At 32.3% G+C, this 16,029-nt stretch overlaps 1 protein-coding gene across 1 annotated transcript; it reads left to right on the top strand.

The window, feature by feature from the left end:
• The first annotated feature begins 9,565 nt into the window (after nt 1–9,565).
• On the top strand, nt 9,566–10,069 carry LOC142632691 (uncharacterized). The gene has a single exon (XM_075807056.1). The coding sequence runs from the start codon at nt 9,566–9,568 to the stop codon at nt 10,067–10,069; it is 504 nt and encodes a 167-aa protein (XP_075663171.1).
• The last annotated feature ends 5,960 nt before the right edge of the window (nt 10,070–16,029 follow it).

Below are 16,029 nucleotides of genomic sequence, written 5' to 3'. Positions count from 1 at the left end.
TTTCTATAGAAAATTCTGTATGTTTCTCTCTTTGTATCTAATTGACTATTTAATTGGGCTGGCCTTTTGAGTCTTTCCAATTGGGTTTAAGTGTGTGGCTTGGAGTGGGACTAAAAGAGACCAATAAAACAATAGCACCTATGGGCCTTGGGCTTTTCTGTCAACTCTTGACAAGTCCAAAATTACCATTAATTATATTTAATACCACTATATAAATATAATTACACTCTAGGTCTTATTTATAAATTATATCCCAAGACTTTATTGTACGTGCAACCCCTTCATAATATATTCGTAGTAATACAAAGTCATGAATATAGACTGCCACTTTGTAAATTACTACATCTTATCCTTGAGTACCCGGTTTAATCCTTTAAAGTTATTCAACATATATTTATGAAATCCAATCTCATAAATATATACTTTAGTAACTTCTTACCAAAGTCGTTAGGTTTAACTCTTTGAATAACTGAACCCATTAAACTTATCTTAAGGGAATATTTTATATCTTTGTTAAGAGACTATGAATTCCATCTTGAGAATACATATTCCATCAACACTAAATGTGGCTGTCCAACATACCGAGGTTTTGACCGTTACCTTAGATCTTACTCCTAATATATCAAAGCAACCTACATTTTATAATTAGGTCAATTATCCTCTCAGGATTTAGAGTTCATGCAAATAGAAGTCGTGAGATTTATTATTCAATTGACAGCCTGTAATACCAAAAAAAAAAAAAACGATTTAAAAGGAGGGGTATTTAAGTAATTTTCTTTGTGGGGCCAATTTTATAATTTCTAATTATAAGGGAGTTTTTAGAAAATAAGGTTGAAACCCTAACTATATATAAGCTTATTAAAGGACAACGTATAAGGAGAGATATTTTGAGAGAGGAGACTACCCAAATGACTGAAGTAGAGAAGGATTGACTACATCCTTGAGGTAAGAGCTTAAGAAATCTTGTTCTTTTGTCAAATTGAGATTTTATGTGGTATTAGAATATTTTCTTATGTGGGTATTTTGGCTAGTAGTGAAACTATTTAATTACTTGAGAGTTTTAATGATGAAACAAACAAAAGTTTGGATTTATTTTTCGGTAAATTAGACGCTGTTACTACAGATTTTTCTATGTTCAGTAACTTAATCTCTTTCTATACCTTCGTGCGTTAAGCATAGAGAGAAGCCGCATATTTTCTTAAAATGTTAGGTGTTTTGCGCAGACTTTCTTTCAATAACAGTGCCGAAGTAGTGGATTTGATGAAAAAAAAAGAAAAATGTTGTTTTTCCTGTAAGGCCATGTGCCTAACTGTACTTGGAGTTGGCAGGTGGCATGAGATTTTGAGATGATAATGGTGGCAGGTGGCAGAGAAAAAGAAAAAAAGAAAAAAAGAAAAGAAAAGAAGGAAAGGAATAAACGTAATTGTGTTCTGGTGGTGTTTTTTTATTTATTTATAAATTGGCTTTTGACTTTATAGGTATTCTATAGTCTATATCCCCAGGAAACTATTTGTAGCAGAAAGTAAAGAAAATATATGATATGAATAGGTGGATTTTTTTGGTATGAGATAATAATGGATAGTTATGAGATATTTTTAGTAGTCTCTCTATCTGGCTGGGTACCATTATAAGTTCTTCTTAAATTATTTAATTATTGAGTAAAAATATTTGAAAATTATTTTAGGCGATATCTAAGAATTTTAGAGGATTTGTTAAGGAAAAGCTTCTTTTGGAATAGCTTTTGGAGGTAAGTAACCTTATCCTAATTGGGTTTTATTTTGCTTATATTAATGTATTTTTAAGTACCAAAAAATTGTTTATAATTGTTACAATTTTATTTCTATTATATCACTAATTTCAAGTAAAGAATTATCACAAATATATCTGGTTATTGAATATATGATGTGTTTTTTTTAATTGTTTTTAGCTATACTAATTCAAAATAAAGAATAAATAATTTCCACAAATATATATGAGTATTGAATATAAGATTTATTTTATTTAATTTTTTTTTAGCTATATTGATTTAAATTAAGGAATATAGAAATATCACAAATGTATTGAAATATTGAATATAGGATTATATGTATATGCATTTGAATAAGATATATTTTTGTTAGAAATTATGATTTCATAGATATGATTATGGATAGTCTGATTATGAATTGGTTCTGATACCTAAACCAATGGAGGTTATTCATTGGTACTCTGATACCCAGCCAGTGGGGGTTATTCATTGGTATTTTGATACCCAAACCAATTGGGGTTATTTATTGGTACTCTGATACCCAACCAATGAGGATTATTCATTGGTACTCTGATGTCCAGTCACGGGGATATAGCGTGACCATAGTCATAAGATTGTTAACAATATGAATTAAGTTTGAATATTTGAACCATTTAAGTCCTTAAAACTACATATGTGAATTTGAAAATGTTTGAGTATTTGAACTATTTTGAGTCATTAAAACTGCTTATGTATTTTTGGAACCTATTGTAAGTTATAGTTTTTGATATATGAAAAACTGACTACTTTCTAACCATCTATCATATATTTGTAAGATTAAAGTATGTGATCTATTTGTAACTTATTATTTTAAGACTATGAAACTTCTTAGTTATTTTTGAAAAACCCATAGTATATTATAACTTTTGAAAACTCATATTACATCTTATTATTTTATAGATCTATTGCTTGATAGAACTAATTAGGACATTGGTTACTTATTGATTTGTCAGCTCACCCCTTTTTCCCCTCCAGTTTCAGATTGTGAAGAATAGCAAGTTTTGAGAGTTTTGATATTGTGTTGTGAGCAGGAAAAGAAGCTTAGTGATTTTGGGATTGGATGGTCTTCTAATAGTTTTATATTTATTGGCCAATTGGCTTTATGTACATGAGGTTTGAATTTTGTTCATATTAAATTATTGGAGATCTATTCATAAAGAAATTGTTGAGGTGTTTTGAATTTATTTGAATTAATTTTTGAGAATAAATTTTAGTTTCTAAGAAGGCCTTGCACACTTGTAGGGTGCTTACTTTATAAGCGTGCGGCAGTTGTCACGTGCCTATCTTTATAGTTGGGCTCGGGGCATGACACAGCCGTTAAGAGAATAATAAATCTCACAGTAGTCCAGTTTAATATGTCTTAACTCTTAAAACATATCAACACATCAACTAGAAGTCTCCACTTCCATGATCAAGACAAATTATCTTAGTTGATATGTTATAGTCTTTATAGATGAAACACCCAATTTCATCACCGACTACGAATTATAATTTTGAGTTTACAAAGAACTTCTGACTTATATCTTCTGTGACTAAATCATATAAATCACATACTATGCATATCATGGACTATATGATAATGTCTGAATATTCATGTTACCATTATTTTAGATTATAATAAAACAATTTTATTAATTACAACATTCAGTCATATATAATGTCATACATAATAACATACATAGCATCATACAATAGGATTTAAGGGCACTAATCCTAACATCAGCTTGGTGATCAAATTCTGTGACTGAGTCACCATTGGATGAGTACGAAGTGGAGCTGAAATAGAGGACTGAACTGATGGAGATGCAGTGTGATTTGATGAGCTGTTGGTTGGAGAAGCATCACTAATTCTGGCACGATCAGAACATGACGGACTGGTATTATTGGTTTGAGAGTTAAGATGTGAAGTATGAGATGTGTTAGTAACCTACAAAGATGTTAGTGGCACAGTAATAGAAAGTGGAATAACATTAGAAGTGATGGGCTGTAAAGAAGTAGGTGACAGTATTTTATTGGCAAAGGGAAATATAAATTCATCAAAGAGCACATCATGTGATATATAAATGTGACCAGTGGGTAGATGTAGACATTTAAATCCTTTATGATGTGAACTATAGCCAAGAAAAATGCATTGAAGAGAATGAAATTGTTGCTTGTTATTATTGTAAGGACGACAATGAGGGTAACATGCACACCCAAAAACCTTTAAAAATTTGTAGTTAGGGTCTTGACGAAACAATTTGTGAAAAGGTGATTGATGGCCCAGATTAGGAGTGGGCATGCGATTAATGAGATAACAAGTTGTAAGACAAGCATCATCCTAAAATGAGGTAGGAAGAGAACTGTGTGCAAGTAAAACAAGGGCAGTTTCAATAATATGACGATGATTTCTTTCAACACAACCATTTTGTTGATGAGTATGTGGGCATGAAACACGGTGAGTGATGCCAATTTGTTTAAACAAAGTGTTTAAAGATCTAAATTCACCTCCCCAATCAGTTTGAACACTGAGAATTTTAGCATTAAAGTGACGTTCAACTTGACTTTGAAATTGCTTAAAAACATGAAAAACATCAAATTTTGCTGGAATGGGATACAACCAGGTGAATCGACTATAGACATCAACAAAAGAGACATAATATTTATTGCCTGAAAAGGAAACAGTTAGGGATGGACCCCATACATTTGAAAATAGCAATTCTAAAGGCCTAGATGCAACAAAGGTAGAAGAATTAAAAGATAACTGATGACTTTTGGCTTGAGAGCATGCTAAACACATTGCCAAAGTTTTATTTGCCAAAACTGGAAGTTGAAACTTGGATAACACTTGACAAACAATACGAAAGTTGGGATGTCCTAAACGATGATGTTAATTTGTAGCAAATGTTCTTTCTCCAAGCAGAGCATGTGGTGAAGTGGTTGGAGATGAATGTGAAAAGAGAGGATATAGCCCATGCCTAAGAGGTTCGTAGTGGAGGATTCTCCCAGTCGTGAGATCCTTAATCAAGAAGTTAGCATAGAACTCAAAAAATATAGAATTGTCCTTAGCAAATTGACTAACAGAGAGAAGATTTTTGCAAGCATTGGGAACATATGACACATGTTTTAAAAAAAATGAGTGATTAGGTGTAGAGATAGATGTGTTTCCAGTATGTGAAATAGGCAAACCTTGACCATTTCTGATCGTGATCTGATCAGTGCCAAAATATGCTTTAGAGCTCACATTGAGATTAGAGAAATCTGGTGTAAGATGGTGTGAGGCACCAGTATCAGGATACCAGTTATCATCCTGAATGGCAGATGGGGAGGAGTAAAAAGCTTGGGCAGTTGCAGGTGGATCAGCTGATAAGAATGATCAAATCTGTGGTAGAAACTTATAGCAGCGTGATCAGGTTTGTTGCAAACTTGGCAGACAACAAGTGGTGTCCTAGAGGAAAAGGGATTGTTGGATGACTTTGAGGAGCCATGACCACGTCCTCTTGTGCCTCGACCATTTTGAGTTGAAGAAGATCCACGCCCATAGGAACTATGACCACCACGACCACGATTTTTGGTATTCCGAGTTGCCATATTGGTAATTGAGAATGCTAACTCAACACTTGATTGATGATGTTCCAAGCACTACTCATGAGCAAGGAGATGCCCATATAATTCGGCAAGAGAAAAAGGGTCCACCCGAGTGGTGACAAAAGTGACATATGGGTCGTATTCAGTTCCTAACCAGCAAGAATATAGGAGCTCATTTCAGTATCTGAGAGAGCTTGTCCAACTGTAGCGAGTGTGTCTCCAAGACTACGCATTCTCTGAAAATAATCAGTCACATTTGAGTTACCTTTCTTTGAGGTAGCTAATTGGTATTGGATTTGCATCACACGAGCCTGAGATTAGGAGATAAACATATGTTCAAGACCCACCCATAGAGTGCGAGAGGTATTGCAGCCAAGAATCTGAGATAAAATGGACTTTGAGAGGGATGCAATCAATGTGCTGAGAATAAGTTGATCTTGTTGTTGCCAAGTAACATATTCAGGTTTTGGAATAAGAATAGGTTGATTTGATTCGGTGACAGGATTAGAAATAGTGGAAGAATGTGTTGTTTTAGATCCATCAATATAGCCAAATAAGTTTTGAGCATTGAGATGATTAACAACTTGGTATTTCCAAAGAAGATAGTTGTCTTTGGTGAGGGTAAGGCGAATTGGATGATTTGGTTGTGTTTGAACAAGAAGAGAGAGTGTGGTGACAATGGGGGAGTTGGTTTGATTTGTGGAGGAGCTGGAATTAGAAACTCATGACGTTAGCCGTAAAAGCTCTGATACAATCAGATTAGTGAATCTTATGCTCCCACACCCTCAACATTGGGAGTTGCTTTCATATATATAATCAGATTAGTTACATAGGATAACATGTTTGAATACAAAAGAATACATTTGAAATACAAATTACAGATGAGATATGAAATTGCTCTGGCTTATCTTGAACAGTTTTTATCTACTACAATATTTGAATTTGAATTAATTTGATCTACTGTAGTGTTTGAGTCCTTATCAGATTGGTGTGCTTCAATACCAACTAATTAATAATTTTTTTTGAAGAAAGTCAAGAATATAATTTCTCACCGTAAAAAATTCTGAATGATTAAAAAAATATATTAGGATTCATCTCAAAAAATATAAACTCTCTCTCTCTCTCTTTTTGATCTCTCTCGAAAAAAATCTACATTCCCTTCAAATAATAGCAATCTAGCCATAATAATGGACCCAAAACCAACCTTGGAGTCACCGCCATCATTCCCATGCACAAGAATGGGCCTGCAAAGCTGCTTCTTGGAGCAAAGCTCTAGAAAAGACAACCATTATCCATTGGGACTTGTTGCTCTTCCTTTGAACACAGCAAATCAAATCATTTTTGTACCGAGTCTTAACCCCATTACTATCGCAACCAATTTAGCACTAAATTTCGCTGCCGTAGCAGTAAGGGATACTTCCTCCTCTGTCACAACCATAGTTCTTGATGCCAACCTATATCTGGGTAAAAGTCAAGATCTAGAGAGAAATGTTGTTGTTCCAGTTCCAGCCATCCATTTAGATTGGTACCTTCCTCCTCTGTTTTGTGCTTGTTTTTATTTCATTTGACAGTGGGGCCTTAGAGCCTTGGTTGTGAGTTTTATCATTGTTTTGTTTATGATAGAGGAGAGTGAGATTTCACTTTTTTGTTGTTTTAGATAAAAATTTTGTGTTGAATCAGTAATCTGATTAGAAATTGAAATTTATTGTTTGAATCTGTATGTACTGGGTTTATTTTCTTCCTTATTTGAAGAAAATTTATTTGATTATGGCATAGTTTTATTTGAAAGTTTATGGTTTATTTAGGTTTCTTCAGCCCATGTTATGAAACACTCATTAACCTACCTGGCTACTCATATGCGTAATATCCAAGCTTAGCAACCTACCTAAAGATCATATCCACATAAGCATTAGATCAAAAGTAACTGTATGAATTTGCTACGAATGAATGAACAATCAAAAGTCATTGAGTAGACCTATTAAACCTACTCATCTTTTAGCTAAACATACTTATGGCCTTATTGATTATTGTGTTTGGATTGAAGAAAGTCCTTATTTTATAGAACAAGTTTTTCTCCATAATGTATTTATGGATTTTTTTATTTATTTAATGAAGTTTCTGTTTGTTTTTTTGTTTTTGTTTTTGTTTTTTAAAGAAATAGGCCATAGTTTCTGTTTTGTTATTAAAAAAAATCATTGAAAAAAAAACCAAAATTAGTTTTAAATAATAGAAGAGAACTAAAATGAATAAACAAACATAAATTCTTTGGGCAGGAAAAAGAAAATTTTTGATTAATTTTTTACTAATACAAGCTACAAGCCACTAATTGTAATTTTCTTTTTTCATAAAGTAAGTTAAATACTAACTAATTTCTAATCATGTCTTCAAAACACCATGTATTGCGTTGGCCCATCATTAACTTCAAAACAATCCTAACCCAAATCCATATCCATAACTGAATCATCTTCAAAATTATCTAAATCCAAATCCATATCTATAACTGAATCACAATTCGAACCCAAATGTTGAAAATGATTCGAACCCAAATCCCCATCTGAATTAACTTGAAAACGATATGAGTCGAAATACCAAATAGACCGATGGGCAAGGACTCATATGGGCTTGACCACCATTACATGTCGATGAAGCACAACATCAATACTCTCTCTTCCTTCTTGTTGATAGCCCATAGCATATTGAATATTCAGACTTCCTTCTTCTTCTTCCTCCTCCTCTAGAGGTATAACGAATTGGCAAAACAGACAGGACCTGCGAACTCGAAGCTAGTTCTCGATACAAGCGGAATGGAACCTGTGTTTGCATGGCATCTCTCTAGCCTCACCACCAACCTCAAATTGTTCCAAGCAAATCAAGCAGTCTTTGTGAGACTCCTCCATTGTCACTATCGCCTCACTACTAAAAACGCAGCCTATAGCCATTTTTTTAAAACACGACTGTGACTCCAAAAACACGACCGTGGCAATAAACGGCCAGGTCTATTGCCGCGTTTTTCAAATGCAAATATAGGTTATAGAACTATAACCATGTTTGTAAAAACGCAACTATAAACCTTGTAAAAATGTTGCTATAGACCTTATTTTAGCCGCGTTTGTAAAAACACGGCCATAGGGGACCTACAGTCGCATTTCAAAAACACGACTATAGGTTTTTTTTTTTTTAAATTTGGCTATAGCTGCGCTTATAAAACGCGGTTATAGACCTTATTTTAGCCATGTTTGTAAAAATGAGGCTATAGACCTTGTTTTAGCCGCATTTATAGAAATGTGGCTGGCCATAGGGGACCTACAACCTCATTTCAAGAACACGGCTATAGGTTTTTTTTTTTTTTGTGCAAATCACAAATTCCTGTTTTTTTCCTGTTTATTACCTACCTAATGTGTAGGCAATTTGATTAGCCTATTTATATATGTCTAGAACAGTTAGTACTAAATATATCAGTGGACAAACCAACATATCAAAATAATACATTATATTTACAAATTAACACATTAGGTATCCTACAATATTCATTCAGCAATAACTAAGTAATAGTACTCCTAAATCCCAAAAATAAAAGAACTAAGTTAACTATCATATTTTATACATTGATATGTACTTCTTGCAGGTATTGAGTCAACCTAAAGAAAATAAGCTCTGTATCAACATTTCCATCATAAAATGCCAGTCTCTAAATAAATACATATGCTTGACATTATTAAGAAACTGGGAAAAGCTATTGCAAATGCTGTCATTGAGCTCAATAACTGCTACTGTGAGAACTATATCCAATAGACCTTCTACAAGAGAGAGTTTTGTCTGCCAAAGAGAAAAATTAAGGTTGAAAATTGAGACGGTTTCCATGTTTTTACAGGAAAGGAAGAACCAGAATCAAACCAAGGCCAAATAGGAAAGGTGAAGAGAGAGAGAGAGAGAGATAAGAAGTGCTATTGAAAAGAGAAATCACTCTCCGACTTGGTTTAGCACTAAAACTTGAAAATCAGATTGCTTTTGTGATTATTCTTTGTTTCCTTTTCCAAAAGAAAAGGCATTCAAATTTTCTGGGATGTTTTCCATGTGCTTATATATATAAGATTCTCTTTCTGTTCTCTCTCTCTCTCTCTCTTTCTCTCTCTCTCTCTCTCTCTCTCTCTCCGACAAGACAGTGAAGGCTTTCCAAGAGAGACAGAGGAGAGTGAAGCAGAGTACATGATTATGTCGATTGAGTTTGATATGCTATATGGAGCTCTGAATTCATTATCAATTGATGGGAATGTGACAGAAAAGACCAAAGATTTGTTTTCTCATCCATCCCCATCATCTGTGCTAGAATTCTCTACTCCAACACTACTTGGTAATGGCATTGGAAATTCAATCAAAGAAGAAGACAATGTGGAACCATATCTATACTACTCTACTTCAGCTGTAGTTGGTAATAGAGTTGGTAATACAATCATAGAAGAAGAAAGTATGTTACCAATTCTTGAAGAAGAACAATTGGTTTTGGATTTCTGGGAAGTCCCAATAATGTCACCAAATATTCTAGAGTTGTTTCTGCAGTTTTACAATCAAAATTTCAATGGTATTAATGACATTGATGCTTATCCTATCCTTCAGAATGAATGTGACGAGAAATACGCTCTTTCTCCTTTTGATACTGAATTTGCTACTGAGAATTTCTCCTGGATTGATGATGTCCTAAATTTTACAACCTCATAAGTTTTGCAGTTTCTTTCCTCCTTTGTATTTTTTTCCAAACATTTTGTAGTTAGGAAGTAGTAGTAGTTTTTCTTCATATTTTGGAGGATTTCGCCATCTTTGTTAGGGAGCAAGTGAGTTCTTGGGTTTTTCTTTGTGCTTTAATAGCCATCCCAATACCTGAGTTGTTTGTAAGAGTGCATTTTTTTTTTCCTTTTAATGAACCATTATTATTTTTTTTTCGACTTTGAAATTCTTTTTTATTTCTATCATGTTTTTAGGTACTATATTATACTCCTAAGATATTTTTTAATTAGTAATTGAGAGTATTTGAAATAAAATAGAAAACAAATTAACTTTTGAATATAAAACAAATTGTTATTTCGGAATTTGTATCAAAACACTTGAAAATACAATATTATTAGCTTTTTTGTAACTCTAAAACAAAGTAAATGAAAGAAACGTGTTTATCTATGTATTTATTGCAGTATAGAAACTCCCACCAAATTTTGGACAATATGAATGAAAGTAACTCATGCAAAATTAAAGTTTAAAACCGTTTTCTAAATCCAAGATCATCTCACGACCTCTCCTCACCCATATAAAAATACCAATCACTCACTCTTGAAAACCATCCTAAAAATCTCAATCTAATCAAACAGGAAATTAAGGAATCTCTAGCAAGCTAGTACTAGTTTTGCACCATGGCAAAGTTCAACAACATCTTCATCATGGTGGCTTTGATCTTAGCAAGCGGAGTCATGGCCTCACTTGCTAAAAAAAAGATAAGCCCACCAAAGCATGTTCCAGGGTTCCCCTTGCACTTGCTACATTGCGCTAGAAGAGTTGAACCTGAGTGTGGGAAAGAAATATTCCTTGGAATGTTTGAGAAATTACCAGTGTCTAACAAATGCTGCCTGCAACTTATTAAGAAAATGGGAAAAACTTGTCACGATGATCTAGATAAGGCAATTGTTCACTTACCAGAGTACTCATCAAGGGCTTCCAAGGCAATTCCCAAGGGCAACCAAATATGGCATAAGTGTGCTTTGGTTGCTCGGCATATTTGAAATGCTCCTTCTCCATCCAATTTAAATAGTAAATTGAATTCTATTTAGCAATTTTGTACTACGTGAATGTTAACATTAAATAAATCTTCATTTTGCTGTTGAATTAAGAAAGTATACTCAATCAATATATAGAAATAATTTGTCTCACAAATCTAAAATTAAGGTTTCTTATTCAGTGGGATAATACTTCTGTCAATATTATTGTGCATTGGATAGGATATAAGGTCAACACATGACTATTTTAAAATACATGTAGTGCACGTATCATTTCCAACACATAAGAACATTGGAGGTAAGACAAATCTTTCTTTTTTTTGGGGGGGGGGGGGGGGTGGTGGGGAAATTACAACTTACCCACCTGTGGTTTAGCCGAAATTTAAGTTGCCTACATGTGGTTTGAAATTTGACGCTTTACCCACTTAAGGTTTGACCAAAATTTAAATTGCTTACATGTGGTATGAAATCCCATGATCAAAGTGTTCCATTTGACCCTTTTTAATCTTATCTGATATTTTACTTTTATGTTTTTTTATTTTTTTATTTTATGTTTTTGGGGGAGAGAGACATAAACGTAGAGCAAAATTACATATTTAACCATGTTTTTAACAAAGGTATGTTATGGAACTCTAACTGTACTAACTTTAGGTGGGTAAAGTGTCAAATTTCAAACTACAAGCCAGGTAACTTAAATTTCAACCAAACCACAGGTGTGTGAGTTGTAATTTACCTTTTTTAAAAATAAAAAAATTCTAAAGATTAATATATCACTCACAATAGGATTCAAGTCATTGCTTGTTTCCTATTCACCTTTCCCTCTAGTATCCACATTGCATCTCCTCTAATAGTAAATTGTTGGGAACTAACTCTTTGTTGGACTGATTGGTACTGAGTGGTATTCAAAGGAAACTAATTTACATAAGATTGTATAGCCATTTATTCACCCTTGATTTGTGCACTTGATATGGATAGCATTACATGCATGCAAGGATTGGGTGTGTGTGTGTATATATATATAATTGATCTTGTTGGTTGTAACTCAACTAGCTAGTTGTGTTACTTAAAGTGATGGAGTTACCTAGGCTGCAGGATCCATTCCATCTCATCTGGTTATGTGAGTTACTCTACATAAGTAGAAAATAGTTAAATAAATAAAAATTGAACCCTTTGTTTTCTCCATGCATAAAGCTGTTGTCATGTTCCCAAATATATATATATATATATATTGAACCTCTCATTATTAGAATTCTCAAGATTTAAGAATTAATTCCCTAGTAATATGAATTCTAATTAAATAATTTCAATGCTATTTTGGTTTTATTAGTAATTCATAATACGTAATATTAACGGGAAAACGTGTAAATCTTAAAGTGCTCTTGAAATATTTTTAGATTTCGAATTCATACGAAAATCACAAATTTTCCTATATTATTTTATAGATGATAATTAAAAATCTTAACTCAATACTTTAAAATATTAATACATAACAATTAAAACAACTTTAAAAGTTAAAACTAAGAAAAATCAAAATAAATTTATTGAAAAATTCATTAATAGGCAAATCAAAATAAGTGTACAACGAAACCCAAAAAAAAAAAAAAACTAGTAATAAACTTGACAAAAACTATCTGCTAAACTTAGTTTCACAAGTATAATTACATACATTTGAAACTTTCAAAATGGCACTCAAAAGTAGCTTTTGTTGCACTTTGAAAAGTTTGGGAATGATTCTTGAATATTTGAGGCATAGTTTGGTCAAGTAAAATTTTTTGAAGGTATTTTTGTTAGAGTAATACTATAGTCACAAGCTATTTTACAACATTTTTACAAAATGTTGATGTAACCAACCTCTTATTGGTTTTAATCTAGGTCCATTATTAATATCATTTTTTCATTTACCAATAATCACTTACCACCTTCTCAAAAAAATAAATAAATAAATAATCACTTACCACATCAGCAGTTTGTAAAAAATTTTGTAAAATAATTTGTATCTCTAACTTTATTCTTTTTGTTATTTCAATGGGTTTTTGATATATTTATTTATTTATTTTTGTGTATTTTTTTAAAGGTATTTCAATTCTATTAGAGATTTTAAAGGTATTTAGATATTTTGGAGGTTTTAGAGTGCATATTTTAATCATATTAGAGCTTTTAAGGTTATTTTGGCCACTTTAAATATTTTACTCTATTTTTGTCATTTTATATGTTTTAGGGGTATTTTAGTTATTTTAGAGGTTTTAGAAGTTTTAAGGGCATTATGATCATTTTGAAGGGTTTACTTGCATTGTGGATATTCTGAAGGTATGAGGGCTGGCTCCATGTATTTTGGGGCCTAAAGCGAGAACTAAATTGATGACTTTTATATATTTAAATACTAATTTTTTATATACAATTTATTCTACTTGCTTGATTAGATGCAAAACTACTAATTAAAATTTTGTATTCAAATTATCTAACATCTCATTTTAAATTGACAATATAGTTAATTCAATCAATCTTTCTTAAGATGTTATGTTTATTAACTAGTAATTACATATACATTTATTTGAATTTTTTTCACAAAGTTTAATTTTTAATTTTGTTAACAACTAGTATATTTTATATATCAATAAAGCAACACCTACTGTCAATAAAAAATGGTGAATTTCTATCTGATAAAAACAAGAAAAAAAAAACCAAAAGAAAAAAAAAAATCAAAGAAAGAATTGTAGATGTGACCACCCATATTATGCTTTTATTACTATCTTTTCATAAAACCCATGCTGCCCCACCCCAAACTATGAATGGCAAAATGAGTTATATAAAAAACAATGAATGACATTAAAAATAATGAAAATGTACGATGCAAAAGCTTAAAACTAAGTTAAACAAGAGTTACTGAATAACTCCATTTTACCTAGATAAAACACAGGTTTGTTATGCTACTTTGTCTTCTTCTTCTTCTTGTTTTTTGTTTTTTTTGGGTGCCCCCACTAATTGATTACAAACGCAAGCTTGTGAGGTCTTATGGTTTAACCAAAGAGTATTGGCATAGACACAATAATAGCCTCGATTTTTTTTCATAATAGTTAAATTGAGAGATTTTCATTGGTTATGCTCTATTTTTTTCAGAGGAATATTGGTTTTTATATTAACTTATCATTACATCACTTTATTATCTACCTTCTAAATTGTGAAATCTTTTATGGCAACAAAAGCTAGAAAATTGATGCGGGTCCGATTATATGTGTTTGACTAAAATTCAATTCAATTCCCCAACGTCACTTTTATTCAATCTAGTCTTTTTAAGTTTTAACACTATTCAATTAAGTTCTCTCATCTATTTCAGTCAGAGGATTGACCAAAATGGCGCCGTTTTAGTTTTCTTTGAATGTTTTAAATTAAAAATTCCAACTAACTAATAATTTTTTTTTTCTTTTGAAGAAAATAAAAAATAGAAATTCTCACCTAAAATAATATCTGAATGATTAATAAAAAAATAGGATTTATCTAAAAGAATATAAACTCTCCCTCTCTCTTTGATCTCTTTTGAAACATCTAATTAAATGCCCTTTAAATAATAACAATATAGCCATAGTAATGGAACCAAAACCAAAACCAAAACCAACCTTGGACTTGGAGTCGCCACCATCATTCCCGTGCACAAGAATGGGCCTGCAAAGAGGCTTCTTGAAGCAAAGCTCTTAAAGAAGATGATCATTTTAGCCATCGGGACTCGTTGCTTAGTCTCAGAGCACAACGAATCAAATTGTTGGTTTGTGTACTGAGTCTTAACCCCCAATATCACTGCAACCAATTCAACATTAGATTCCACTGCCATAGCACTATGGGATACTTCCTCCTTCGTTGACGAGAGCATCACAACCATAGTTCCTTATGCCAACCTATATCTGGTTAACGACGACCCAGATCTAGACAGAAATGTTGTCGTTTCAGTCCGTTCCTTTTCATCCTTACCTTCCTTCCATTTTGTGCTTGTTTTTCTTCGATTTGATAGTGGAGCTTCATCATTGTTTGTTTTGTATATGATAGTGGAGAGTGAGATTTGACTTCTTTTTTACTATAAAACTTTTGGCTTTATACAGTAATTTGTTAAGAAATTGAAATTTGTTGTTTGAATATGTATGAACTGTGTTTATCTTATTCCCTATTTGAAAAAAAAAAAAAATATATATATATATATATGCCTTTTTGTTTCATTTAAAAATTAATTTTTGTTTTAGTTTTGTTGGATTTTTTATTTAAAAATTTGATAAAAAAAAAACTATTTCGTTTTTGGCGCAACCCACTTAGTATAAGTGGAGGCCTTAATTAAATAAACTTAAAATTTAAAGACTCGATCGAACCAAAATGAAGATAGAGAATTAAATTAAATATTGGTCAAATTTAGAAGTTGTAATTTGTAATATAACCTTCTTTTTTATGGTTAGTTTAATCTTTCTTGTATATTGCATACAACACTTTTTTAATTATTAATAGCTTGTTTGGTACATTAGTTCTAACAACCTTTTTCACATTTTAAACAATATTACACACTTTTTCACCAACACATATATCAAAAGAGAATACATTAGGTTCGGAGTTGGCGTAAAGCAGCTCTTTTACGCCACCAATAATAATGCGCCACATCAGCCAATAACTATAAAATTAATACACCTTATTACACACGATTATAACCTACAAAATATCCCAAAACTCAAGATCCCTCTCATCTCTGTTGCTCTCTCCCTCTCATCAAAACCCAGCGCTGATCTACCATCACCCAATGATGATGCTCCAACAACTGAGTCCAAAAAATCGGGAAGCACGGCGGCGGAGTGCGAGAGCGTGCGGTGAGTGTGTTTTTCCAGAAAAGCTCTCATCTTTACTCTGAAGGGCTGCTTGTCCTAGGTATTGGTGGTGGTAGTGGTG

Source organism: Castanea sativa, chromosome 4, assembly GCF_040712315.1.
Source record: "Castanea sativa cultivar Marrone di Chiusa Pesio chromosome 4, ASM4071231v1".
Taxonomy (NCBI): domain Eukaryota; kingdom Viridiplantae; phylum Streptophyta; class Magnoliopsida; order Fagales; family Fagaceae; genus Castanea; species Castanea sativa.
This window is presented reverse-complemented; position numbering and strand designations above follow the sequence as displayed.

Coding starts and splice junctions, on each gene's coding strand:
- LOC142632691 (XM_075807056.1), top strand. CDS start 9,566: ATGTCGATTGAGTTTGATATGCTATATGGAGCTCTGAATTCATTATCA.